General features: G+C 44.8%; 1 protein-coding gene across 1 annotated transcript; it reads right to left on the bottom strand.

Annotated features, from left to right (window-relative positions):
• Window positions 1–244: 244 nt before the first annotated feature.
• Window positions 245–22,981, bottom strand: EXOC3L1 (exocyst complex component 3 like 1). The gene is made up of 13 exons (XM_087728709.1): window positions 22,662–22,981; window positions 20,443–20,603; window positions 17,910–18,129; window positions 14,404–15,079; window positions 13,098–13,215; window positions 12,043–12,168; window positions 11,814–11,914; window positions 10,871–10,981; window positions 9,880–10,021; window positions 7,609–7,734; window positions 5,633–5,788; window positions 3,538–3,662; window positions 245–1,036 (listed from the first exon to the last, which is right to left on the bottom strand). The coding sequence occupies exons 1-13, from the start codon at window positions 22,702–22,704 to the stop codon at window positions 850–852; spliced, it is 2,292 nt and encodes a 763-aa protein (XP_087584835.1). The 5' UTR covers window positions 22,705–22,981; the 3' UTR covers window positions 245–849.
• Window positions 22,982–27,370: the final 4,389 nt, after the last annotated feature.

Raw genomic sequence — 27,370 nt, 5'->3', positions numbered from 1 at the left:
GGCTTATTTTTGTGGTAGGCCTTATATTATGAGCATCGTGAAAAATCATGCTAGGGTTTATTTTCCTGTTGGGTCTTATTTTGGGGAAAACAGGGTATATACCACTTTACGGGGCTTTGTAGCCCTCTCTAGGAGATTTACAGAGACAGCCTCTTGCCCCAAACAATCTGGGTCCTCATTTGACCCACCTCGGAAGGATCAACCTTGAGCCTGGTGAGATTCGAACTGCCAAATTTACAGTCAGCCTATTTCCCCCAACAATCTGGGCCCTCATTTTACCCCCCTCGGAAGGATGGAAGGCTGAGTCAACCTTGAGCCTGGTGGGATTCAAACTGCCAAATTGCAGGCAGCCAGCAGTCAGCAGAAATATCCTGCAGTATTGCACACTAACCACTGCGGACCAAAGAAGGAAGGAAGGAAGGAAGGAAGGAAGGAAGGAAGGAAGGAAGGAAGGAAGGAAGGAAGGAAGGAAGGAAGGAAGGAAGGAAGAACAATAGCAATAGCACTTCGACATATACTGCTTCACAGACCTCTCTAAGTGGTTTACAGAATCAGCCTATTGCCCCCAACAATCTGGGTCCTCATTTTACCCACCTCAGAAGGATGGAAGGCTGAGTCAACCTTGAGCCTGGTGAGATTTGAACTACCAAACTGCAGGCAGCCGGGAGGCAGCAGAAGTAGCCTGCAGTACTGCGGCCCTCAATGAACACAATTTTGACACCCCTGGCGTAGGGTAAGTTTTCCACACCGTGCCAAGGTTGTCAACTGAACTCTGGGCAGGTCAGTGAATTCAGACAGGCAGGTGAGACAGTCGGCAGCAGGAGGAGGAACAGCTACAATTAGGAGTTCTCAGGCACACTTGGTCTTGCCAAGGCAAAGGGGCAGCTCTGGAGCAGGAACCAAGATATTGCTGAAAACGGGTTGGTAATTCTCCGGGAGAACTTGAGGATTCTGCACCATGATTCCCAGCACGTGATTGCAGATTTCTTTGGAAATGTCGCCCCGCAAGTAGAAGAACATGGAAATGTGGTCCTCGCTGGAGAAACAAGATGAAAAACAGGTCCCAGAAAGATAAGCGTGCTACATGTTTTTATACCCAGACACGAGAAAAGACTTCAAAACCAACATTATAATGGAAGCTTGTATGTGCCACAGTAAGAACAATTCACCAATGGAATAGAAGTTGCCTTCAGAAGTTGTGGGAGCTTCATCATGGAGACTTTCTACATTTAGGCAAGAAAAATGAAATGCAGTATAGGTGGTACCTTACTCAACAGTAGCAACTGTGAAAGGGATCTTGGACAACCATTTAAATGGAAGCCAGCAGTGTGCAGCAGCTGCCAAGAAAGCCAACACAGTTCTAGGCTACGTAAACAGAGGGATAGAATCAAGATCACGTGAAGTGTTAATATCACTTTATAAAGCCTTGGTAAGGCCACACTTGGAATACTGCATTCAGTTTTGGTTGCCACAATGTAGAAAAGATGTGGAGACTCTAGAAAGAGTGCAGAGAAGAGCAACAAAGATAATTAGGGGACTGGAGGTTAAAACATATGAAGAACGGTTGCAGGAACTGGGTATGTTTAGTTTAATAGAAAGAAGGACTAGGGGAGACATGATAGCAGTGTTCCAATATCTCAGGGGTTGCCACAAAGAAGAGGGAGTCAAACTATTCTCCAAGGCACCTGCGGGTAGAACAAGAAGCAATGGGTGGAAATCAATCAAGGAGAGAAGCAACTTAGAACTGAAGAGAAATTTCCTGACAAATCAGTAGAACAGCTTGCCTCCAGAAGTTGTGAATGCCCCAACACTGAGAATCTTAAGAAGATGTTGGATAGCCCCCTCAGTTATTTTTGTTAGGTATAATTACGGATTGTACAGTTGTAGAGATTAACCTGATTTTGCATTTAATAACCACAGCTAGACTGCTGGTGGCGCAATACTGGAAGAAGGAAGATTTGCCTACTATTCAAGAATGGACATTGAAAGTAACAAACCTAGCTGAGATGGCCAAAATATCTGCATATCTTAAGGACCATTCAAACGAGAGGTACAAACTGGAGTGGAAAAGATAGATTGACTATACTCAAAATAAATATGGGACTAAGAAATTCCACATAGTTTATGATTAGAGACCAGGAATTATAAATTGTCTAGAGCTAGTCCAGCAAGGAGGAGCTAAAGCTCAATTGAAAGATGTTATTAACTATCTTTTTTTTTTAAAGTATATTTTAGATTGTTTTTGTTAAAGATTTATACCCTGTATTGGTTCTGGGAAGTCGGGGGGGGGGGAGGTTGGGAGGGGTTGGGAGGGGAGAGTGGGGGGAAGGGAAGTAAATATTTGTAAAAGTTTTTTTTTTTAAATGCTCATTAAAAAAAAAGATGTTGGATAGCCATTTGTCTGAAATGGTATGTCTGGGGCACTTCATTCTCAGGGTTTCCTGCCTAGGCAGGGGGTTGGACTAGAAGACCTCCAAGGTCCCTTCCAACTCTGCTATTGTATTGTAAGAGACTTGACTGCCTTCTGTCAGAAATGGTGTAGGGTCTCCTGCTTGTGCAGGGGAGGATGGGTGGGTTGGACTAGATGGGATGCTTAGATCTGGCCTGCGGAGCCATCCTGGAAACAGCAAAGGACCAGCCCACAGTGTGTCTGCCAGAGAAAATGGAGCTCAGGAAGGCTGTGCGTGGCGCCCCTCCCCCGACCTCCATTTTCTCTGGCAGAGCCCTAGCAAAACACACTAACAGCCAAACAAAAGGGGAAATGTCTCCCCTTTTGCACTTGAGCATGCAAGAATGGAGAGGGGATGATAAAGGGAAAGAGGAAAGACAAAGAAAAAGAAGGGAAGATGGGAAGAGAGCAAGGAAGGAAAAATAAGGAAAGAGGGGAAGGAAGAAGAAAGGAGAATGAAGAGGGAAGGAAAAAGAAGAAAAGGAAGGGAGGGGGGAGGGAGAGAGGAGATTATAATGAGAATGAAGTGCCTCAGACATGAGTGATGTCGAGCTGGCCAAAGCCCCCCTATCCATCCCGTCCCTGAGGTCAAACACAAGGTAAAGGTTCCCCTCACACATATGTACTAGTGGTTCCTGACTGAAGGGGGTGGTGCTCATCTCCATTTCAAAGCCGAAGAGCCGAAGACATCTCCGTGGTCATGTAGCCGGCATGTCTAAGCACTGAAGGCGCACGGAACGCTGTTATCTTCCCACCAAAGATGGTCCCTATTTTTCTACTTGCATTTTTACATGCTTTCGAACTGCTAGGTTGGCAGAAGCTGGGACAAGTAATGGGAGCTCACTTCATTATGCAGCGCTAGGGATTCAAACCGCTGAACTGCTGACCTTTCTGGTTGACAAGCTCTGCGTCTTAGTCACACTACTGATGCCTAATTATCTCTCTTGTCCTAGTATACCAGTCCTGAGTATCTGGTGTCAAAAGAACGCTTATAGCAGTTTCTGAGTTTCTCGTTCAGTCAATGCAAAGGATGTTGCAATCAGATGATGGGAAATGGTGCCTTTTTTTCCACCACTTGGGTGTCCTACCTGATATCAGGATATTTTGACATGAATCCCAACACTTCCAGGCCAAGCATAGAAGGGTCCTTGACACTGAGGATCTGCTGCAGATCTGCAATGACTTTGAGGGAAAGTTTGTCCTCCTCCAAGCCCTGGGATGAAAAGAAGACCGTGTAGCTCAGAGCCAAAACCTTCACTTACTTTCAAAAGACAGCAAAACTCAACGCTGAAATCTCATACCCCCAAAACAGAAGTTTGAAAGGGATGTAGGGGAGAATTGCAAAAATGCAATCAAGCAAGACTGACAACAGTTGGCATAGACCAAAAGAAACTAGAACCAAGTTTCCATGCTCTAGAAACCGTCAACTAGAACAGTGTTTCTCAACCTTGGCCACTTGAAGATATCTGGACTTCAACTCCCAGAATTCCCCAGCCAGCATTCGCTGGCTGGGGAATTCTGGGAGTTGAAGTCCAGACATCTTCAAGTAGCCAAGGTTGAGAAACACTGAACTAGAATGTCTATGGAGATTCTCAATCATCCAGGTCATGGTTGTCCCAAAGGTGCTTTTTTTCAAAAGGCAACTGGACTTCTTTGGGTTTTCTTTGAAGACGTTTCGCTTCTCATCCAAGAAGCTTCTTCAGCTCTTGAGAAGACGCTGAAGAAGAAGCTAAAGAAGAAGCTGAAGAAGCTTTTTGGATGAGAAGCGAAACGTCTTCAAAGAAAAACCAGGAAGTCCAGTTGCCTCTTGAAAAAAAGCAGCTTTGGGACAGTCAACCAGAAATAAAATTGCACATGCTTATTTATTGGATCATCGAGTAAACAAACGTTCAGATACATTTGGAATCACAAATGTGATTCAATTACTTCTAGTTGCCTGATTTTTATACCATGGATATTTCATTGGGTTCCACCACAATACCGCGAAGCCCTTATCCGCGGAGACATAAGCGCGAACCCTAATCCACGCCGTCCAAATCGCTAAAGCAAATGCGACCTTAACGCACTGACATAAGGGCGGAGGGCAAATCCGTGCCTTCCGAAGCACTCAGCACCCTAAACCTAACCCTAAACCTAACCCTAAACCTAACCCTAAGCCTAAGCCTAAACCTAACCCTAACCCTAACCCTAACCCTAACCCTAAACCTAACCCTAAACCTAACCCTAAACCTAACCATAAACCTAACCCTAAACCTAACCCTAAACCTAACCCTAAACCTAACCCTAAACCTAACCCTAAACCTAACCCTTAACCTAACCCTAACCCTAAACCTAACCCTAAACCTAACCCTAAACCTAACCCTAAACCTAACCCTAAACCTAACCCTAAACCTAACCCTAAACCTAACCCTAACCCTAAACCTAACCCTAAACCTAACCCTAAACCTAACCCTAACCCTAAACCTAACCCTAAACCTAACCCTAAACCTAACCCTAAACCTAACCCTAACCCTAACCCTAACCCTAACCCTAACCCTAAACCTAACCCTAAACCTAACCCTAAACCTAACCCTAACCCTAACCCTAACCCTAACCCTAACCCTAACCCTAACCCTAACCCTAACCCTAACCCTAAAGCAAACCCATAAACCTAATCCTAACCTTAATTTAAATCGCCTTTCTGCCGCCACGCTGTTTTAAAGCGCCCTTCTGTCGCCGCGCTGTTGTCGTGGCGGTGATGACGCACGGTGATGACGTCGCGGCTTTAGCGACGCGGTTTTATCACCGCTATTTTGACGAGCGCGGTTTTGTCGTGCCACGATTTCATTGTAGTTTTTTTTGGTCTATGCCAACTGCTGCCAGTCTTCCTTGATTGTAGTGGCTACAAATCTTTTTTTTTTTTTTTTGCAATTCTCCCCCTACACCACGTCTGTTTTGTGGCTCTGCGATTGCAATGTTGAGTTTTAGTCTATTTTTAAAAGGGCATAATTAAACCGTGCAGAACTGAACCAAGAAAACATTTCTGCTTAGATTGCCCACACAGGTTGTGTAGTAGTCATTCTCCCTTGCCTTTGTTGGGGCCAAATTAGTCTGTCTTTCCCCAGAGATTCCCATCCCCCCCCTTTTTGCAAAATTTCTACCCAGCCTGTAGAGTTGTTTCCCCCTCCCCCCTCTCTTTCTCACCAGGGCACAGAAGAGTTCCTTCAGCTGAGAGGTATCCTGCAGCATCCTTGTGGACATTCTGGTTCTCTCCTCGGCCGATCGACACGTCATCCGTTTCTGCAAGAGGGACTTCACATATTGGCTCATGACCAGGTGTTCAGCTTCTGACAACAGGTACTAAGTGGGCATGAGAGGAGAATGGGGGAAAAAAAACAGGTGCAATGTTTCTGGATATCCAATTGGTGAATATGTGTCCTCCAGGGGTGGGCTTCAAAAATTTTAGCAACGGGTTCTCTGCCCAATTGCTGGGTGGGTGTGGACAGAGCGGGTGTGGCCTAGTTGGCCTCCTGTACCACGGTGGGGGCGTTTTTTCCCTCCCTGCGCTCCGGAGCCTTTGTTTGAGCCTCCGGGAGGGCAAAAACTGCCTCCCCAGGCTCTGGAGCCCCTCTGGAGATCTGGAAATGGGCCCAGAACTTCTGATAGGCCTGTTTTTCACTCTCCCCAAGCCTCCACACATGTCCTGCACTTACCTGCATCCAAAACGGGCTGTGTGGGGTCTCCTGGGAGGGGAGGGAAGGGGTGGGCGGGGCCAGCCAGGAGTGGGATTTGGGGGTTCTCCAAACTGCTTAGAATCTTAGCTAGAGGTTCTCCCTATGAATCCCCAGTAGCCCTCCCCCGGTGCCCTTACTAACTAACCTGGATTGTTCTGAGCTGAAATTTAGGAAACGCTGGTTTAGGGTCATGATTTGTGTGAAAAAAAAAGATTCTGTCTTCACTCTTGGCATTTCCAGATAGGACAACATGGGCACCTACAATGCTAAGATCAGGGGTAACCTTTGACTGAATTTTAGGTATCCCTCTGCACATCATCAATGATGTCTCTTTTCTGTAGAGCTTGGCTGAGAGAGAGAAGGGGATGTGAAAAATATAGGGCATACGGAAAAAAAAAAGATTATCTAAAAGCAGGAAGGAAAGAATCAGAGCTGGATTGCTGCCGGTTTGGCCCAGAACGGGCAAACTGGTAGTAGCGGCAGTGGGAGGCTCCGCCCACCTGCCCGGACGATTCTACACATGCGCAGAAGTGTTGCGCGTGCGCATACATGGGAGCGCACCCAAACCGGTAGTAACAAAATTGACAACCCACCACTGGAAAGAACGATTGAAAAAAGGCGATTTCCAGCTTCCCGCTGCCCCCTCCTCTGTACCTCACTGCTGGTTTTTATCCCCTCTGTCATACGGTATCTTACAGATTATCTTTGCCGGAATTCAATTTTGTATAGAAAAAGCCTTTCCACTTTAATTTGGAAGGATTAAAGGCAGCATTCAGTGACATCCTTGTTCCCCTTTCTCTCATTTGCAATGTCTAGACTCTCCTTCATTCAGAGCCGCGGTGGCGCAGTGGTTAGAGTGCAGTACTGCAGGCTACTGCTGCTGCCTGCCGGCTGCCTGCAATTTGGCAATTCAAATCTCATCAGGCTCAAGGTTGACTCAGCCTCCCATCCTTCCAAGGTGGGTAAAATGAGGACCCAGATTGTTGGGGGCAAGAGGCTGACTCTGTAAACCGCTTAGAGAGGGCTGTAAAAGCACTGTGAAGTGGTATGCAATTCTGCTATTGCTAGTACCCTCCGTCCCTCCCTTCTTTCCTTCCTGGCACAGGGGTTAGAATGCAATATTGCAGGTGGATTCTGCCCATAACCAGGAGTTCGATTCTCACAGGTTTCAAGGTTGACTCAGCCTTCCATCCTTCCGAGGTGGGTAAAATGAGGACCCAGATTGTTGGGGGCAAGAGGCTGACTCTGTAAAACCGCTTAGAAAGGGCTGTAAAAGCACTATGAAGGGGTATATAAGTGCTATTGCTATTTGCCTCTTGTCTTGCTAACTGACTGATCTGCCATCGGGCTTGTGATGATCTCAGGATGATGCTCACCCTGGGATTTCAGTAGTGGATAGATCTTCATCCCCATCCCTGATGTTCCCAGCGATGGCCAGGATCTTACCATGCTGACAGGTTTGTGAGTTCTGCCGAAATCTTCCGCATGCTTGTCAATCACCTCGCAGATGTTGTTCGTCAGCTGACAGTCATCCAGCAGCCACTGGTGGGAGGGCAACTGGGCCAAGAGTGGCTGGAACAGACCAGAAGAGACAACAAGTCTTCTCTCCTCTTAATTAGTTAAAGGAGCTCAGAACAGCATGCCAAGTAGCAAAAAGAGAGAGAAGATGCTGGTAGCTTTTAAATAAAAGTTAGTCTGCTGCTAGTCCTCAACTTCTGACCCCAACTGAGCCCAAAGTGTCTGTTGTTAAGGGAGACATCTGCTAACTGAGTTTTGTTCTATTTTATGACCTTTCACGCCACCGTTGCTAAGCAAATCATCGCGGTTGAGAAGTTAATGACCCGGTTGTTAAGTGAATCTGACTTCCCCCTTGATTTTGCTGATCAAAAGGTTGCAAAAGTGGACCACGTGACCTTGGGACACTGCAGCGGTCGTAAGTGTGAACCAGTTGCCAAGTATTGGAATTTGGACGTAAGTGTGAAAAATGGGCATAAGTCCACTTTTTTCTCACTGCCGTTGTAATTTTGAACGATCACTAAATGAACTGTTGTAAGTTGAGGACTACCTGTATTTGAGATTAATGCTACTGTGTTTCCCGAAAATAAGACACGGTCTTATTTACTTTTGACCCCCAAAATATGCACTTGCCTTTATTTTTGGGGAGGTCTTATTATTTTTGAGGTGCAGGAGGCGGCAAGCGTGGTCACCTCATGGCTGCTGCTGTGTTTAAATATTTTCAGGGAGGGCTTATTTTAGCGCATGCGCTCAAAGCCCGATTGGGCTTATTATCCGGGGAGGTTTTATTTTCAGGGAAACGGGGTCTCAATATGAGATGCAAGGCTATACAAGTAGACTCAAAAAGAGCAACCAGTACAGACAGATATAGAGGCCTGAAAAACCCAATTGGTTTGCTTTGATTTATATTATAATGGGGCTCAGAGGTTAAAGATGCTGAGCTTATCAGCTAGAAAGCTGGCAGCCAGAGGTTCGAGACCTGAGTGCCCCATGACAGGGTGAGATTTATTTATTTATTTATTTATTTATTTATTTATTTATTTATTTATTTATTTATTTATTTATTTATTTATTTATTTATTTATTTATTTATTTATTTATTTATTTATTTGGAGTTTTTATATGCCACCCAATCCCGAAGGACTCCGGGAGGCTTACAAGAAATATAAAAAAACACATAACGACAAAACAATTTAAAACAGACACCCCTCATACATTCATCCTAGTCGGGGCCGGACCTCAACAGTGAGGTCAACAGCCCCAGGCCTGTCGGAACAGCCAAGTTTTTAACGGCTTTCCTGAAGGCCACCAGAGTGCGTATGGTCCGGATTTCCAAGGGGAGCTGGTTCCAAAGAGTCGGAGCAGCCACCGAGAAGGCTCTCCTCCGAGGGCCCGCCAGCCGACATTGTTTGGCCGACGGCATCTGAAGGAGGCCCAATCTGTGGGATCTTACCGGCCACTGGCTTACTGCTCCAGCTCCTGCCTACCTAGCAGTTCAAACGCATGCAAATGCGAGAAGATAAATAGGTACCATTTTGGTGGGAAAGTAACAACTCTCTTCAGACAACGCTGGCTCTCTCCGCTAAGAAATGGAGATGAGCATTGCCCCCTAGAGTCAAAAACAACTGGACAGAGGGAAACTTTACATTATAACATGCATGGGAGTGACCGGATGAACTGTTTATATCAACATACAGCAGAGTTGGTATTTTGCCAGTTCGCCCTAGTTTGGGCGAACGGTAATGGTGGCGGGGGAGGTCTGCCTACACACTCAGGCATCCTCATGGATGTTCTGTGCATGCGCAGAAGGTTCTGCACATGTGCAGAAGCACTGCGCATGCATGAACCGAGCATGCGCATGTGCGCGCTCCCGGTTCCGATCCAGTATCAAATGTAAGAGGATTTCATGCCTGACATCCAGTGAAATACAGCTTTTGACCATTGGTTTGCTTCACCCTTATTAAGGGTGCAGCTTTCGCTTCTGAAGTGTTGGGGTATATTTGTATGAGGCAGCTGGAATCTGTTCTGTTTTCCAGCAGTTGTGCCAGATGTGTAGCAATCAGTAACCTGGTTCAGGTTGCAAGTTAAGCCATGAATCGTTTGATCATGGCATATCGAATGACCACTATTAGTTAGGTTCTCCAAGCACCCTAAGCCAGAACCAAACCCACCGCTGTGCGTGTGATCCCGAATGAGGAGTACCTTCAAGTCAGCCAGCATCTCCTCCAGTAGAAGTTGGCATGCCTTCTTCTGAGTCTTCTCTAAAGCCGCGTGTAGAGATGGCAGCATCCTGGCAGGCTCTTCGGGGGGCAACCCATTAGCACGCAAGGCTGAAATGGAGGAGCTGTCAGCAAAGAGAAGAGAAATAATTAAGAAAGAGCCTTCTGGCTGATGGCTAAGAAGGTGAAGAAAACAGGCCTGGACAATGGGGGAGGGAGGGAGGGAGGGAGAGAGAGACATGAGAGAGAGAAACAGAGAGAGAGAGAAACAGAAAAAGAGAGAAAGAGAGAAAGAAAGAAAGAAAGAAAGAAAGAAAGAAAGAAAGAAAGAAAGAAAAAGAAAGCGAGAGAGAGATGAGAGAGAAAAGAGAGACACACACAGAGAGAAAGGGAGATGAGAGAGATGAGAGAGAGAGAGGAGAGAGGAGAGAGAGAAAGAGAGAGATGGGAGAGAGAGAAAGAGAGAGATGACAGATGGAGAGAAACAGAAAAAGAGAGAAAGAGAAAGAAAGCAAGAGAGAGATGAGAGAGAAAAGAGATAGAAAGAGGGAGGAGAGACAAGAGAGAGAGAAACAGAGAGAAAGAGAGAGATGAGAGAGAGAAACAGAAAAAGAGAGAAAGAGAAAGAAAGAAAGAAAGTGTGAGAGAGATGAGAGAGAAACAGAGAGACAAAAAGAGAGAGAAAGAGAGAAAGAGAGAGGAGAGTGGGGAGGGAGAGAGAGAGGAGAGACAAGAAAGAGAGAAACAGAGAGAAAGAGAGAGATGAGAGATAGAGAGAAACAGAAAAAGAGAGAAAGAAAGTGTGAGAGAGATGAGAGAAAAGAGAGACAGAAAGAGAGAGAGAAAGAGAGAGAGAGGAGGGTGGGGAGGGAGGGAAAAAGAAAGAAAGAAAGAAAGAAAGAAAGAAAGAAAGAAAGAAAGAAAGAAAGAAAGAAAGAAAAGTACTGAGTACCAGAAACAGCCTTCAGGAATACCTGAGAGCCAAGCAGTTGTTGACAGTGGACAGCAATCTCGCTCTGTAGTACTTAGATGCTATGGGCTCTTGTTGATGTGCTCTGCAAAATTCCACCAGTTTCTCATACAGCCTGCAGGAAGGAAAGATACGTTTATCATGAGGGCTTTGCTCACCCAGAAGCCTTTGGTGCGTGCTAATCGTTCCTGACTCTAGGGGACAGTGCTCATCTCCATTTCAAAGCCAAAGAGCTAGCACTCTCCGAAGACGTCTCCGTGGTCATGTGGCCGGCATGACTAAATGCCGAAGGGGCACAGAACGCTGTTATATTCCCACCAAAGGTGGTTCCTATTTTTCTACTCGCATTTTTTAATGTGCTGCTGCTGTGGCCTAGAGGTGGAGCTCTCACCTTACAATCAGAAGGTTGTGAGTACGATCCTAGGTAGAGGCAGATGTAGGGTCTCCTGCTCGGGCAGGGGGTTGGACTAGATGACCTGCAAGGTCCCTTCCAACACTGTTAATCTGTTAGCTGCTAGGTTGGCGGAAGCTGGGACAAGTAACGGGAGTTTACTATGTTACGTGGCGCTTGAGATTTGAACCGCTGAACTTCCGACCTTCTGATCAACAAGCTCAGCATCTTAGCCGCTGAGCCACCGGGTGGTGAGGTTATAGGGGGAGTGAAATGATCCATGCAGTCGTCATACTTCCAGCTTGCAAGCCAACCCCTTTTCCCCACACTGATGTACAACCACCAATAAGCTGACGTAATGGTGGACAGGACCAAGATGGATCCAATTACGAACCAAGAAATTCCAGAAATGAACTTTCAACTTGATTCAGCTCAGATGTGCCTACTGGTTGGACCCAAAGATCCTTCTCCTACTGAGATGTTGAGGTTATAGAGGGCAGCGCCATCCTGGTTGTTTTTTTTTTTTTAATTAATTGGCATACAAGATGAAACTTACCTGCCCAAAAAGGCTTCCAACTCTCCCAAAGCCATTTCAAGGACTTTCTGCTGGAAAATACCAGAAATGAGCGATACCACTCTAACGTTTTCATCAAGCATCTGAGGAAAGAGAGAAAAGAAGAACAGATGGGGGGAATCAAACTCCTGATTTGGCTTCTACGATTAAAAATGTCTTCTTTGTTCAGTTAGATAAGTCTTCTCTCCTTGCCTCCCCAGTTCCTCCTAACCTTCATGACGATGGTAGGCAGAGTAGTCTGGAAGAAGCCTTGATAGTCGGATTCAGGTTCTTTTCCACAAAGCCATTCCTCAAACTCCATTTCTAGAGCCTTCTGCATCCATTCTGCAAAGCTATCCTACAGGAAGGAAACAAAATGGGATCAGGTAATCCCGAGCCCCTTTAGTAGGAGAAAAGAATTTGCCTGAAATCTTTCTCATAGTAGCCTACAGACCAGTGGTGGGTTTCAAAAATTGTTCGAACCTACTCTGTGGGTGTGGCCTCCTTTGTGGGAGTGGCTTGTCGCCCATGTGACCGGATATGAAGAGAAGAGAAATAAGACTTAAAGAGAGCAAGATAAAAGGCAGATCAAGAAATCACTAAAATGGGACCATTCAAAGAGTAAGAGATGATGGATAAGAAGGAAAATCTTAGTAGAAGAGAGGTATAATTCAGTGGTGGGTTTCAAAAATTGTTCGAACCTACTCTGTGGGTGTGGCCTCCTTTGTGGGAGTGGCTTGCTGCCCATGTGACTGGATGGGAGTGGCTTGCCACCCATGTGACCGGATATGAAGATGCCGACGACACTTGTCAGAACCACCTTAAATCACCTCACACACAGCACTGGCATGCATAAGAATAGGATGTAAACTTGTTTTTTAAAAGGCATCTTTGGTTTGCGTTAAAACAACCTCAACACACGCGATGTTCTGATTGCACCACAAACGCAGTAGTCATCCTTACCTTTCACAGAGGCACTGAGTTTTATAAATAGGAACATGATAGTGTAAAATAAGCATATCCAAGGACCAGTGGTGGGTTTCAAACATTTTTGGAACCTCTTCTGTAGGTGTGGCCTGCTTTCCGGGTCCACTGGTGGAACCTCTTCTAACCGGTTCGGTAGATTTGATGAACCGGTTCTAACCGGTTCTATCAAATAGGTGCGAACTGGTAGGAACCACTTCTGCTACAGACTCAAGTTCAATCACTCCTAAAGACATCCAGACCTCCTTCCGTGCCCACAGATGATTGGATTTTCCAAATCCTGACCCTGGTCTTCTAACTCACCTGCACTTTCCCCAGATAAGACTCTTCCAGAGAGCTTATTGTATCTGCTGGAAGCAGAGGGCCCAGGGTTGATATGTCCACTTCAGGAAGCAGATCTGGGTGAGCCATCATTTCAGAACTGTTTAAAAAAAAAAAGGAAGGGGGGAGTCAGGACCAAAAGGCAGAAGAAAGCTCTTAGCAGTCTCCTTCAACATTCCAGGCTAGATTGGTTATAGTAAACCATGAGTAAAATTCTAATATGCACCCATGTTGGATTCCTTCTACTGAGACCTTATGTGTATATATCAGAGGTGGTATTCAGCGGGTCCTGACCAGTTCTGGAGAACCGATAGCAGAAATTGTGAGTAGTTTGGAGAACCGGCAAATACCACCTCTGGCTGGCCCTGCCCCCATCTATTCTCTGCCTCCCGAGTCCCAGCTGATCGGGGATTTTGCAGTATCCTTTCCCTACCACATCCACCAAGCCATGCACACCAAGCCATGCCCACAGAACCAGTAGTAAAAAGAAATTGAATCCCACCACTGCTCCAGAGGTTGCTGAATGTTAACTCTTGAGACCCAGTCCACAGGGCCAATGGGGAAGAATGCTTGCAGTCACCCTTCAGCCTCGAAAAGACCATATTTCCCATCTATGATTCATGTGGGGATTCACTGATACTTCACCCATGCTCTGTTAAATCTCAACTGTGCTTCATAGCACAAGAAGCAACTTCCTCCCTTCCACCATTCGTATATATGGATGCTACAATCATCAATGAGCCTTGGTGGTGCAGTGGTTAGAATACAGTACTGCAAGCTACTTCTGCTGACTGCTGACTGCCTGCAATTTGGCAGTTCGAATCTTACCAGGCTCAAGGTTGACTCTGCCTTCCATCCTTCCGAGGTGGGTAAAATGAGGACCCAGTTTGTTGGGGGAAATACGCTAAATCTGTAAACCGCTTAGAGAGGGCTGTAAAAGCACTGTGAAGTGGTATGTAATTCTAAGTGCTATTGCTAGTACCCTCCCTCCCTTCTTTCCTTCCTGGCACAGGGGTTAGAATGCAACATTGCAGGTGGATTCTGCCCATAACCAGGAGTTCGATTCTCACAGGTCTCAAGGTTGACTCAGCCTTCCATCCTTCTGAGGTGGGTAAAATGAGGTCCCAGATTGTTGGGGCCAATAGGCTGACTCTGTAAACCACTTATAGAGGGCTATAAAGCACTGTGAAGCAGTATATAAGTAGTATTGCTATTGCTATCAATTTCACTTCTAGATCTTCTTCCTAAAATGGTTTTGGACTTCAGCACCACTAGCAACGGCACCCACCTTGGGTAGACATGGATTGCCCAGTGGAGGAGAGCAAAGATCTCTTGTTTGTCTAGGTCCCTGGTAAGAATACGATGCAGGTGATGGGTGAGGCCTTGGTGGAACATGGTGGTGAAGGTCGTGAGGATATTGTAATGAGGAGGGCAGCACTGGACCATCCAATCTTTCACGACGCGTAGTTCAGCCAGGATGCTACCCTGCAGAGATACCAAGTGGCTACTAAGCCCCTGGCCTTGAGTCTCCTTTGGCTCAGTCTGGAAAGAAGAAGCTACCACACTGTCTTGAATGACTTGGAAGAATTTCCTTCTCCAGTGTTTTGGGCGTCCTGGTGGGAGGAAGCCATGAGGTTGGGACCTCAGCAGGATGACGGCATCTATATTTTCTTCTCTCTCAATGATCCGTACGGCTGACACCAAAAGAGATGGGTCCTCCAACACCAGTTTTGTGGCTCGGGCAACTGTGCGCCACAGATGCTGGGCCAAGGCATCGTTCAGCTCCAGGAGACCTCTGAAGTAAGACTCAATGCTGGTCCGATTCAAGGGGCTGAGCAGGTTGCGGTTATGCACCTGGGACAGGATGCTATCTCGTAAATTTTCCAACTCCATGAGCCCAAGATGAGCTTTCAAGAGGTTCTGGCTTTCTAAGAGACCGAAGCCTTCCGAAATGAGTTGAGGTACTGCAGGGAAGAAGAGCAGAGGTGGTATTCAGCCAGTTCTGACAGGTTTCTGGAGAACCGGTAGCGGAAATTTTGAGTAGTTCGGAGAACCGGCTAATAGGCTGGCCTCGCTCCCGCTGCCTCCCAGCTGATCTTCTTTTGTTGCCCTGAACAGGAGAATGGAGCTGGAAAGCAGGTTACTGAGATGGGGAGGGAATGGGGATTTTGCAGTATCCTTCCCTTGACACGCCCACAAAGCCACGCCCACAGAACTGGTAGTAAAATGTTTTGAATCCCACCAATGGAGAAGAGTAAAGGAGAGGCAGGGATTGAGTTTAAGCTTTCCAAATTGAAACCTCTAAAAGGAAAGGAAATAAAGGTAATATTGAACAGTGGTTGGTCTACTGAACAGAGTATACTGTTTTCAAGGGCTACCCTTGAAAAGCGTTCGGAGACTGCAGTTAGTCCAGAATGCGGCCACGCGAGCGATATTGGGTGCACCGAGGTACACCCACGTTACACCTGTCCTCCGCGAGCTGCACTGGCTACCAGTTGGCCTCCGGACGCAATTCAAGGTGTTGGTTATTACCTTTAAAGCCCTACATGGCGTAGGGCCAGCGTACCTTCGAGACCGCCTACTGCCACTTACCTCCCAGCGGCCAGTAAGATCCCACAGATTGGGCCTCCTTCAGATGCTGTCAGCCAGACAGTGTCAGCTGGTGGGCCCCCGGAGGAGAGCCTTCTCTGTGGCTGCTCCGACTCTTTGGAATCAGCTACCCCCAGAGATCCGGATCATACCCACTCTCATGGCCTTCAGGAAAGCTGTTAAAACTTGGCTGTTCCAGCAGGCCTGGGGCTGTTGACCTCACTGTTGAGGTCCAGCCCTGATTAGAATGAATGTATGTGGTGTTGCGATTTTACACCATTTTTTTTCCTCGTTATGTGTTTGTTATGTGTCTTCCCCCCCCCCCTCTTTTTTGTAAGCCACCGGGAGTCCTTCGGGATTGGGCGGCATATAAATAATAACAACAATAATAATAATTGATAATTGATAATTGATAATTGATAATTGATAATTGATAATTGATAATTGATAATTGATAATTGATAATTGATAATTGATAATTGATAATTGATAATTGATAATTGATAATTGATAATTGATAATTGATAATAATAACTCCGTATATTACATATTACTTTCCTTACATATTACATATTACTCTACATATTACTTTCCTCAATCCCTTAGAATAGGGATATCCAACCTTGCCAACTTTTAAGACCTGTGAATTTCATCTGCCAGAATTCCCCAACCAGGCTGGTTGGGGAATTCTGGGAGATGAAATTCACAGGTCTGAAAGTTGCCAAGGTTGGTCACCCCTGCCTTAGAAGAAAAATGGGATGAACAATAAATCATCACCTAGTAAAGAGAAAATCGCAAACACAGTAATTAGCCGTTCCCTTAACTTGGCCACCGATTGTTGGTTTCATGCCCCCTCCTTCCATCCTCACTTTTTAACTGTGACGTTTCCTACAAAATGTTGTATTTTCTTCATGGCAGGCAATTAGAATTTCTTTTTGTAAATTATTATTTTTTAAATCAGCATATAGTTAAGTTGGCCCTTTAATTTCATGTTAGATTTCCACCTTTTTTTTTTTCAAACTTGATATAAAAACGGCAGATGAACATTGGGCTCCAGTGGAGAAATTCATTCTCGTACTTTCAAAATTGTACTTAAATTTGCACTGATCAAGACAGCAGTGAAAATAATTAAGAACAAAGAAGGAAAAAAACAGAAACCGTGCTGGTATAAAAATGACTTAGGAGTATATAAACTTCCATTCCTGGTTTGAGGCAAGCATTTAAAATATGCACATGCAAAATTTTGGAGGCTGAAATTTGGTCTTTGAATCAAGAGTCTCACTCTGGAAGATCGTTGGGGCTAAAAGAAGAATAAAATATCATGTTAAAGGTAAAGGTTTTCCTCGCACATGCGTGCTACTTGTTCCCGACTCTAGGAGTGCTTATCTCCGTTTCAAAGCCAAAGAGCCAGTGCTGTCCGAAGACATCTCCATGGTCATGTGGCTGGCATGACTAAATGCCAAAGGCGCATGGAATGCTGTTACCTTCCCACCAAAGGTGGATCCTATTTTCTACTTGCATTTTTACATGCTTTCCAACTACTAGGTGGGCAAAAGCTGGGACAAGTAACGGGAGCTCACTCCATTACACAATGCTAGAGATTCAAACCGCCAAACTGCTGACCTTTCTGATCAACAAGCTCAGCGTCTTAGCCACTGCACCACCGTGTCCCTTACAAATGTCATGTTACTGACATTTAATTGAAACCAAAGTAATAATAACATTCAGTTAGTAAGACTATTTCTTCTATTCTTAACATTTCCCCCTTTCTGAGACAAATGTATACATAATACAGGGACTATATCAGGAGTGGTATTATTTACTTTCCCTACCTGGTTCACAAATGTGAGCAAGCGTGCCCATGCATGTACTTTGTCTTTTGTGCTTGTGCTGTGATCATGTGTGCGGCTTGAAAATGTGCCTAAATAGAATGGCATAGAGCTGGGGCAGGTAGAAAAGTGCATGGGCCCACCCGCAATTTCCACTACCTGTTCAGGTGAACTGACCCGAACTGGCTGAATACCACTTCTGGACTATATGTGAAAGGAATTAAATCTAAGGTTTTTGTGGGGGCTAGGAAGAGATCCAGAGTATTATGCTTCTGCATTAAGGCTTTCCCCACCTGGCATGAATTTATTGCCTGGCATAAAATTTTGCAATGGGTTTTGGAAGCAAGATGGTGGGATCCCGCAGAGCCCAAGTCACCTGAGAAAAGCTGGGGCAACATCTGGACCACTGCCTCCAGCTGGTCATGTTCCGTGGCCAGTTCTCGTAGCTCCTGCAATCTCGCAAAAGAATCAATGCATGACGTGAGATCCTTCTGAATGGTCCCCAGGGCTTCCTCCACGTGTTGGACGTCAGTGAGGGCAGAATTCAGTTCCTTGAGGCCTGTGTTCATTCCTTCCAGATAGGACTGAGTGGTGGACTGGAGGCGAAGCCAGAAGTAAGTCCTCACGGGTAGTCCTCGACTTACAACACTTCATTTAGTAACCGTTCAAAGTTACAACGACACTGAAAAACAGTGACTCAGGGACATTTTTCACACAACTGTTGCAGTATCCCCATAGTCACAGTTCACTGACAAAAGGGCGCCCAACAAAAGCGCGCCCGACTAAATCACGGTGACAAAACTGCGAGTTCTAAACCGACGAATGAGCGCTAAAGCGCGCCGACAACAGCGTGCCGACAGAAGCGCACTCTAAACCTAACCCTAAACCTAACCCTAAACCTAACCCTAACCCTAACCCTAAACCTAAACCTAAACCTAAACCTGAACCTGACCCTAACCCTTACCTTAACTTAAATCAAGCTTCTATCGGTGCGCTGTTGTCGGTGTGCTGTTGTCGGCACGTTGATGACGTCGCGATTTTGTCGGCACGGTTTTGTCGTGCGCGCATTTGTCGGGTCACGCCTAGTCACGTGGTCACGATTCGGACACTGGGCAGCGGGTTCACACTTATGACAGTTGCAGTGTCCTGGGGGGTCACGTGGTCCCCTTATATGACCTTCTGACAAGTAAAATCAATGGGGAAGCCAGATTCACTGTGTTCACAACTGCAAGCGATTCACTTAACAACTCTTGACAAGGAAGATTGTAAAATGGGATTACATTCATTTAACAACTGTCTTGCTTACCAACAGAAATTTTGAGCTCAGTTATGGTCGTATGTCGAGGACTACCTGTACAGTTTATGGGGCATGTAAAAGACAGGCTTACATTTCGCCTCCTCCTCTTCCCCCCCTTTTGCCTCTATTTATTTGTTTATCAATTTTGTGTCACACCCATCATATTATGTGACTCCAGATGGTTTAATTTTAGAGTCCATGTTTATAAACTGCCAGGTTTTTTTTTTAAAGAGAAAGGTATATGTAAGCTCACTGTAGGTAAATAAATAAATGTGTTTGACGATTCAATCCCAAGAATAAAATTAAATGGATAAGGAGTTTGGGGGGGGGATTGTTGTGTGAGCACCCAGTTCCTGCCAGTATTAGAAAGTTTTGGAAAGATTCTCCATTAGAGAAATTCTCATCTTAATATAAAATTATGGGTAACTTCAAAAAGGATTCAAACAAACTGGAGCAGGCTTATTCCCAAAAAGGCAATAAATATTAGTTGGAATATAAGCTAATTCTAACTGGAAAGACTGACGGAATAAGCTATTCTTAGCCTGAAAGAAAATAAAACTCAATACAGATCTTATTTAGCAATTGCCTCGTTTATCAACTCTTTGCTGTTACAATGGGGATTTAAAAATAGTCTTATGATTAATCCTCACATTTGCGACTTTCACAGGTCTCTAAAGCAAGGGGAAGCTGAAGTAAGATCACCAATAAAACCAATTGTGATTTCATTTAGCAACGACTTTATTTAGCAACCGAATTGCTGGCTCCAAGTATGGTCACTATATAAGGACTCCAGAGGTGGGTTCCTACCAGTTTGCACCTATTTGGTAGAACCGGTTCGTCAAATCTACCAGAGGTTCCACCAGTGGACCCGGAAAGCAGGCCACACCTACAGGTTCCAAAAATTTTGAAACCCACCACTGCTACACACACACACACACACACACACACACACACACACACACACACACACAGACAAACAGACTGAGAGAGAGAGAGAGAGAAAGAGAAAGAAAGGAAGAAATAAATAAAGAAAAAAAGAAAAAAGAAAGAAAAAGTGAGAGAGAGATGAAAGAAAAAAGGGACAGAGAGACAAAAGGAAGGAAAGAGAGAGAGAGAGAGAAAGAAAGAAAGAAAAAGAAAGAAAGAAAGAAAGAAAGAAAGAAAGAAAGAAAGAAAGAAAGAAAGAAAGAAAACACATGGCCGGCAAGCCACTCCCACCAGGTCACATGGCCGGCAAGCCACTCCCACCAGGTCACATGGCCGGCAAGCCACTCCCACAAAGGAGGCCACACCCACAGAGTAGGTTCCAAAATTTGTTGAAACCCACCACTGAAGGACTCCCTGCCAGGGGTGGGTTGCTCCTGGCATTACTGCCGGTTGTAGCACTGATGAGGTTACCTATTTGGGTATGAAACGTCTGCAAGAAAACAAGCAAGCTCAGAGAGCACCAAGACCCCCACAGTCCTCCTCCTCCTCTGCACAAACCCAACTCCCTTCTAGCACTGATGAGGTTACCTAGTTGGGTAATGAATCGTCTGCAAGAAAACAAGCAAGCGCAGAGAGCACCAAGGACCTCAAGATTTGATGAAATTACCCTGCCACGCTTACCTACCTTGATGCGGGATTCGATGAACCTGTTACGCTGCATCTCCCGAACCTGGTACTGCGGAAGGCTATCCAGCTTGTCGGGTTGGTAAAACACCCCCGATGCCCACTTCAAGGCAGCCCCTCTTGCCAGCTTCTCTGCTTTTTCCAATTCTGGCCATTCTCCCACTAAGGCAAGAACAATGAAAGGAAGTAAAATCCCAGGCAGTGGAAATGCTTCATCTAAGGATGCAGAAAGGAAACGGGAAACGAATGCATAACTTTGCCAGCTGGTGGAACGTGGGCTCTGGCTTCCCCAGACTTGAAAGATCTCTCTGGGAGGGGCTCCTTGCTACACAGAGGAGGTTGGGGATTTTAGGGAGCTTTGAGGGAGAGGAAAGTGATTGTAGAATTGGAGTTATTCCCACTGTGGCAAAAAGGCAACGGAAGTGCAGCCTCTCAAAACCGTTCAGCCAAGTTGGTCCCCAAACAGAATGAAATGATAGACAGGAGCATGGACAGGGCCGGATTTTCCTATAGGCTAACTAGGCTTCAGCCTAGGGCCTCAAGATCAAGAGGGGCCTACATTCAAATTGTTAGCAAAATTAAAATTACACTATTCTAAAAACAGTGAACACTAAAACACTGAACCGAAAATAAGGAGAAATTCTACGCATATGACTAATAAACAAACATAAAAATGTATTGGTTAAGATCGTTCCAGCGATCTCTCCAGTTGGGGAGCCCGCCCACGTTCCCGGCACCGGCGGTTGGGCGAGAGGCATGGCCGCTCACATGTACCCGCCCCCTCAACGCGGAGCCCACCAGCGGCCAGGCAGGTGAGGGTGAAGGGGCCGAGCCGGGCAGCTGAGCGCAGCAGGGGAGGCGGCTGGCCTCGCTGCCTTTGCCGCAGAGCAGAGCCGCCCTCCATCGGGAGGCCAGCTATATATATTGATATATATTGATATATATCACAGTAATAATGTATTTTATTGTCTCTCATGTAATTTACAAACTTAAAAATGGGAGGTGAAAGGGCCTCATAAGTGGAATAGCCTAGGGCCTCTTTTCATCTAAATCCGGCCCTGAGCATGGAGGCCCCTGTGCTGTAGAACAGGGGTACTCAACCTATGGGCCACAGCCCACTAACAGCCCGTGGCCTATTGGCCACTGGGCCACATGATTGGCTTGTGTTAGCGTCGCTAAGTTGGGAAACTCTACTGAGGAATATCACGGAAGAAGCCCTATCAACATTGAATCATGAAGAAGTTGTGGGAGCTTCAATCCCTGGAAGCTTTCAAGAAGAGACTGGAATGCCCTCTGTCAGAAATGGGGTAGAGTTTCCTGTTTGGGCGGAGAGTTGGACTCGATGACCTACAAGGTCCCTTCCAACTCTGCTATTCTGTTAAAACGTGGTGTTACTACACCTTGGATTACACACCCGGCTCAGGCTGAGTTGTCCCTAAACCGACATTTTTAAAAGCGAGAGACGGAGGGGGATTTGTGGAACCTCGCCAAATTAAAGTAGGCTGGACTTTCTGCTCCAATATAAACCAGATTCCAGGTTTGACCTGGCTGCAAACCACAAAGCTTGGGAATTGAGTTCCTGCGTGGTCCCCCTCTAGGAATAAAATGAGCCTTTGGCTGCGACAGCTGCGGAAAGCTTGAAAGGAAGGAAGAGAGAGATGGACGACGTAAGTGGGTGGCTTACGTATTGGGCTGTTGCTTGGTAGAAAGGATTACATATCCCATGCTGTTGCCCCTAAAAATAAAAATATCCCCCCCCCTGCTTTCATTTCTTTCTTTTTTTAAGTTTTATTATTTTTTAGTTACAAAAATAAACATTCCATCTTTCCTTCTGCAGTGGGTCATCTGGGTACAAACATCTCTGTGCAACTTCTTTCCTCTTTTGCCACATCTTTCACCTTCATATTAACATTATTTCCCTAAGTTTCGTATTATAACATATTGAGCATTTAAACGTTATGAAACTCTCAATTCTTCTTAATATCTTCTAGTAATAATATATCAACGTTAAACATCATTATTCTCATCATACACATACTAACAGTTTTCATCTTCATTCCATCTCCATCTAAGTGTATTATCTACTTATTTTTTTTAGCTTTCTTCATTTCCAAACTCCTTTCCCCGCATCTCCAACCATTGGTAAAATACTTCCCAAATCATATAACATTCAGTTTGCTCTTTCTCCTTAATCCCCAGCCTTCGTTTCTCAATTGTTACCTCTGGGACGAGTGGAATTGCTCTCCTTGGCAGACATCCCCATGACTTCAATGCAGCAGGATCCCTCCAGCTCAAAGCTTAGGACTGGACGGGGCTGAGCAGAGGAAGGCGATCCAGTGAATAGCGTTTCCGTCAGTTAATACTCCTCACATCTCCTGGCGGGGGGTTGCTCTGTAACACTGAAGCCCAAACCCTCAGGATGTTGGAATAGGAAGGCGGGGAAAACAGCAAATCTACCGGTCAGTTTCATTCTTTGGGAACGCAGATGAAACAGCACAAAAGAGCTCAGTGCATCAAGGCCGCTGCTGGTGTTTGACCACAGCAAGAATCCGTGCATCCTGCTTGCCACGATCCAGAGAGTTTTCTTATTCTGCTCTGCCTGTAGATGCAGTTTCTTCGGGAACATTTTGTTTTTATTTTGAAACATTCAAGTCAACTAATGCATTATTCAAGAGGCTGCATGTTGGATGATGGCAACTCTGGAGCTGAGCTAATGCATCCATAGGGGGAAAAAATTGTAAATTTCCTTCAAAGGTGCTTTTTCAAAAAAAGGCAACTGGACTGTTATTGTTTTTTCCTGAAGGAAGTAAAAGAAGATGACATTTTGCTTCTCATTCATCAGTATAGACCGGAAGTCTTAAGTGATGAGTATTTGAGTCTCTCATCTGTACCTCTATTTTGTTCTGTTCTGTGCTGTTCTGTTTTACTCTACTTTACTCTATTATATTCTGCTCTATTCTATTCTAACTTTTTAAAAAAAGTTTTTTATTAAACACAAATTAAAACATTGGACATAGTGTAACCGTCCTTTCAGTGTCTTAGCCATACATACTAGAATATAAAGTTAAATATTATAACCACCATTCTCATTTACAATTGGTCTATTCAGTATTTACAAATATAAGGATATCGTATTTCCATCCACGTTGCTTTGTTCTTGTCTTATACATTTTCACTGTTATGATTTCATACATAATTCTAATCTCCATTCTATAAATCTTGGTCATTGCTTATTTTGAGACTTTCCTTTTTTTGTTCCATCCATCAATAAAATTTATCCCAGATCTTATAATATTCTGATTCGTCTTTGTTGTTTAATTCCCACATCAATTTATCCATTTCGGCACAAATCAGAATTTTCCTAATTACTTCCTCTTCTTGTACCTCTATTCTGTTCTGTTCTGTTCTGTTCTGTTCTGTTCTGTTCTACTCTACTCTACTCTACTCTACTCTACTCTACTCTACTCTACTCTACTCTACTCTACTTTAATCTACTCTCTATATTCTATTCTATATTCCGTTTCATTATTCTATTCCACTTCTATTCCATTATATTCCATTCCATTCCATTCAGCTTCTTGGATGAGAAGTGAAATTTTTTCTTATTCTTCCTTCAGGAAAAAAACAGTTCCAGTTGCCTTTTTGAAAAAGCACCATTGAGACAATTATGACCTGGATGACTGAGAATCTCCATAGACATGTAAATTTTGTCACGTTTTATCAAGTCATGGGATATGTGTCCCATGTGCTTTATCACCAAATATGCTTATTTCTTCTCAGACAGAATCATGATGTGCTCCTGAAAACCAAGTTGGTTTCCTTCTTTCCATTCTTGATAAAAATTTATTCATGTTCTTTTCTGAAAAATCCCCCAGGGATCATCAGTCACAGTAGATTCTAAACCAAAGATTTTAAAATGTCACAGCATTCGTCAATTACAAGGGTAGAGTGGTCGATGCCAAGTTTAGCCCAATGTAGAAGCATCCCATATATGCCTACTTTTTCAGGAATAAGCACATTTTCCTGGAAGCAGAGTGCTTTCCAATATATTTGTTCCCAGAATCTATATAACACTAAGGTTGCAAAAATTAACAGGGTAAAGAGGTGATACTTTATGTGGAACTATTACCGTACATAGCAATAATAATTTCCAAAGAGATTTCTAAAACATAGCAATATTTTTCAAATCCAATATCTTATTCCCTGAAGGTATTTGCATCACAGCAGAGAATACTCTTTGGAGTTTTGTATTTTCAGCTATCCCCAGAAATATGTTCTCCCTCTCCCTCTCTCTTTCTCTCTCCCCCTCCCTCCCTCTCCCCTTTTCACTCTCTCTCTGTCTGTCTCTCTCTGTCTGTCTCTCTCTCCCTCCCTCTCTCTTTTACTCTTCCCTATCTCTCCTTCTCTCTCTCTCTCTTTCTCTCTCCCCCTCCCTCCCTCTCCCCTTTTCACTCTCTCTCTGTGTGTCTCTCTGTCTCTGTCTCTCTCTCCCTCCCTCTCTCTTTTACTCTTCCCTATCTCTCCTTCTCTCTCTCTCTCTTTCTCTCTCCCCCTCCCTCCCTCTCCCCTTTTCACTCTCTCTCTGTCTGTCTCTCTCTGTCTGTCTCTCTCTCCCTCCCTCTCTCTTTTACTCTTCCCTATCTCTCCTTCTCTCTCTCTCTCTTTCTCTCTCCCCCTCCCTCCCTCTCCCCTTTTCACTCTCTCTCTGTGTGTCTCTCTGTCTCTGTCTCTCTCTCCCTCCCTCTCTCTTTTACTCTTCCCTATCTCTCCTTCTCTCTCTCTCTCTTTTTCTCTCCCTCCTTCCCTCCCTCTCCCCTTTTCACTCTCTCTCTGTCTGTCTCTCTCTGTCTCTGTCTCTCTCTCCCTCCCTCTCTCTTTTACTCTTCCCTATCTCTCCTTCTCTCTCTCTCTTTCTCTCTCCCCCTCCCTCCCTCTCCCCTTTTCACTCTCTCTCTGTCTGTCTCTCTCTGTCTCTGTCTCTCTCTCTCTCTCCCTCCCTCTCTCTTTTACTCTCCCCTATCTCTCTTTCTCTCTTTCTCTCTCTCTCCCTCCTTCCCTTCCTTTCTTTTTCTCTCTCCCATACACCCACACACATCCACACCCTGTTAGTATGCATGTTTTTCAATTATCAGTGTTCTCAGACATTAGCTGTTTCCGGCTGACTTGAAGATCAATAGTTCCAAGCCACGGAAGTCTGATTATCTGACTAGATAGCAGTGCAATTCAGTTGCCGTCTGAAACCTAATTCCCAGATAACTCTTAAGGCAGTGTGTGTGTGTGTGTGTGTGTGTGTGTGTGTGTGTGTGTGTGTTTTCAAACTTCATTTCATTGAGGACCGCAGCAGGGTTGTGTTTGATCAATGGGGTGGGGTGGGTGAGGCCAGGGTGGGCTCGATGTCACTTGTGTTGGGGGCGCCTGTGTTGGCCCAAGTGCCCTGCCAGCGAAAACAGATTCCCAAGCTCCGTTTTCAGCTGCGACAACCTCCTGCATCCCTCAGCCAGCAAAAAAACATGTAGCCCTCCTGGGCTCTGTTTTCACTGGTAGAGGCACTGCGGGCTGGTCCTTCGCTTTTTCCAGGGTGGCCTCGCGGGCCAGATCTAAGTACCCTGGGGGCCAGATCTGGGCCCCAGGCCTTGAGTTTGACACCCCTGCTCTAAGGCAGTGTTTTTCAACCTTGGCAACTTGAAGATGTCCGGACTTCAACTCCCAGAATTCCCCAGCCAGCGAATGCTGGCTGGGGAATTCTGGGAGTTGAAGTCCGGACATCTTCAAGTTGCCAAGGTTGAGAAACACTGCTCTAAGGCAATTCACAAGCTAATTATTTGGGTTGCATTTCAGGGTGTGAAACAGAGCTTTGAAATATAAGAACGGTCTGGAAAATAACGCAGGTATCCCTATGTAGAAGGGGCTTCCCTGAGATTATTCACATATCGTGTGGTTCTGTTTTGGAGCTTTATTAATTCGGATTGATTAAATTATTCTGAGAAAAAAAGCATTTTTGACTTATATCGTAATAGAATGCATGGGATTGCATATTGAATTGAATTGAATTGAATTGAATAGGTTTATTTATAGGCCGCCCTTTTCCCTGAGGGGACTCAGGGCGGCTAACAACTCGTAGGAAGGGGGATACAGACAATAACATATAACATTACATATAATTAAAAAGTAAACAACATTCATCCAGCATATCTGGTGTCTTGATAAAAAGGGAGGGAATGTGCAGAGGTTGAGCAGGGTTGACTGTCTCAAAGTCACCGAGCTGGCTTTGTGCTTAAAGTAGGACTAGAACTCAGGACTTCTGGGTCCTATATATTTTTACCACTACATTATTGCTTTATTTATTTTTGTATTTGTTGTTTTTATTTACAACTATTATTGTTTTTTTAAATTAATTGTACCTCAGTGGCTAAGACGCTGAGCTTGTCGATCAGAAAGGTCGGCAGTTCGAATCTCTATTACAGGTCTCCTACGTGAGCAGGGGATTGGACTAGATGACCTCCAAGGTCCCTTCCAACTCTGTTACTGTTTACTGTTATTTTTTTAATTAATTGTATTATTATTTTATTTTTTACACGCTTTGCAGTCCACATAGTCTTGCCAGCTATGCTGATCCGTCTGTGTGTGTGTGTGTGTGTGTGTGTGTGTGTGTGTGTGTGTGTGATGAGAACTGTAATACAAAGCAACTGTGCTGGCTGGGGATGATGGGAACTTTGCCAGCAGCCAGCTGCTCACGTCTCCCCGCTCAATAATTTGCAAAGAGGTTATGTTATGTTTTGATTATATGTTAATGAAAAATGAATTAATCATATAACATATAATATATAACCTATATTAATATAACATATAATAACATATAATGAAGACTATATATTAATGAAGAATATGTTAATAAATAACTATATGTTAATGTTGGGGCATGCATAACC

The sequence above is a fragment of the Thamnophis sirtalis genome, unplaced genomic scaffold, assembly GCF_051295495.1.
Source record: "Thamnophis sirtalis isolate CommonGarterSnake01/CBP01778 unplaced genomic scaffold, rThaSir2_p1.2 scaffold_14, whole genome shotgun sequence".
NCBI classification, from domain to species: Eukaryota; Metazoa; Chordata; class Lepidosauria; order Squamata; family Natricidae; genus Thamnophis; species Thamnophis sirtalis.
The sequence above is the reverse complement of the archived record's forward strand: the minus strand, read 5'-3'. Positions and strand labels throughout refer to the sequence as shown.

Coding starts and splice junctions, on each gene's coding strand:
- EXOC3L1 (XM_087728709.1), bottom strand. CDS start 22,704: ATGGGGATGTCTGCCAAGGAGAGCAATTCCACTCGTCCCAGAG. Junction 11,915..12,042: donor TGCCTACCATCGTCATGAAG/GTTAGGAGGAAC, acceptor CTCTTTCCTCAG/ATGCTTGATGAAAACGTTAG. Junction 5,789..7,608: donor CTCACAAACCTGTCAGCATG/GTAAGATCCTGG, acceptor ATGCCCACTTAG/TACCTGTTGTCAGAAGCTGA.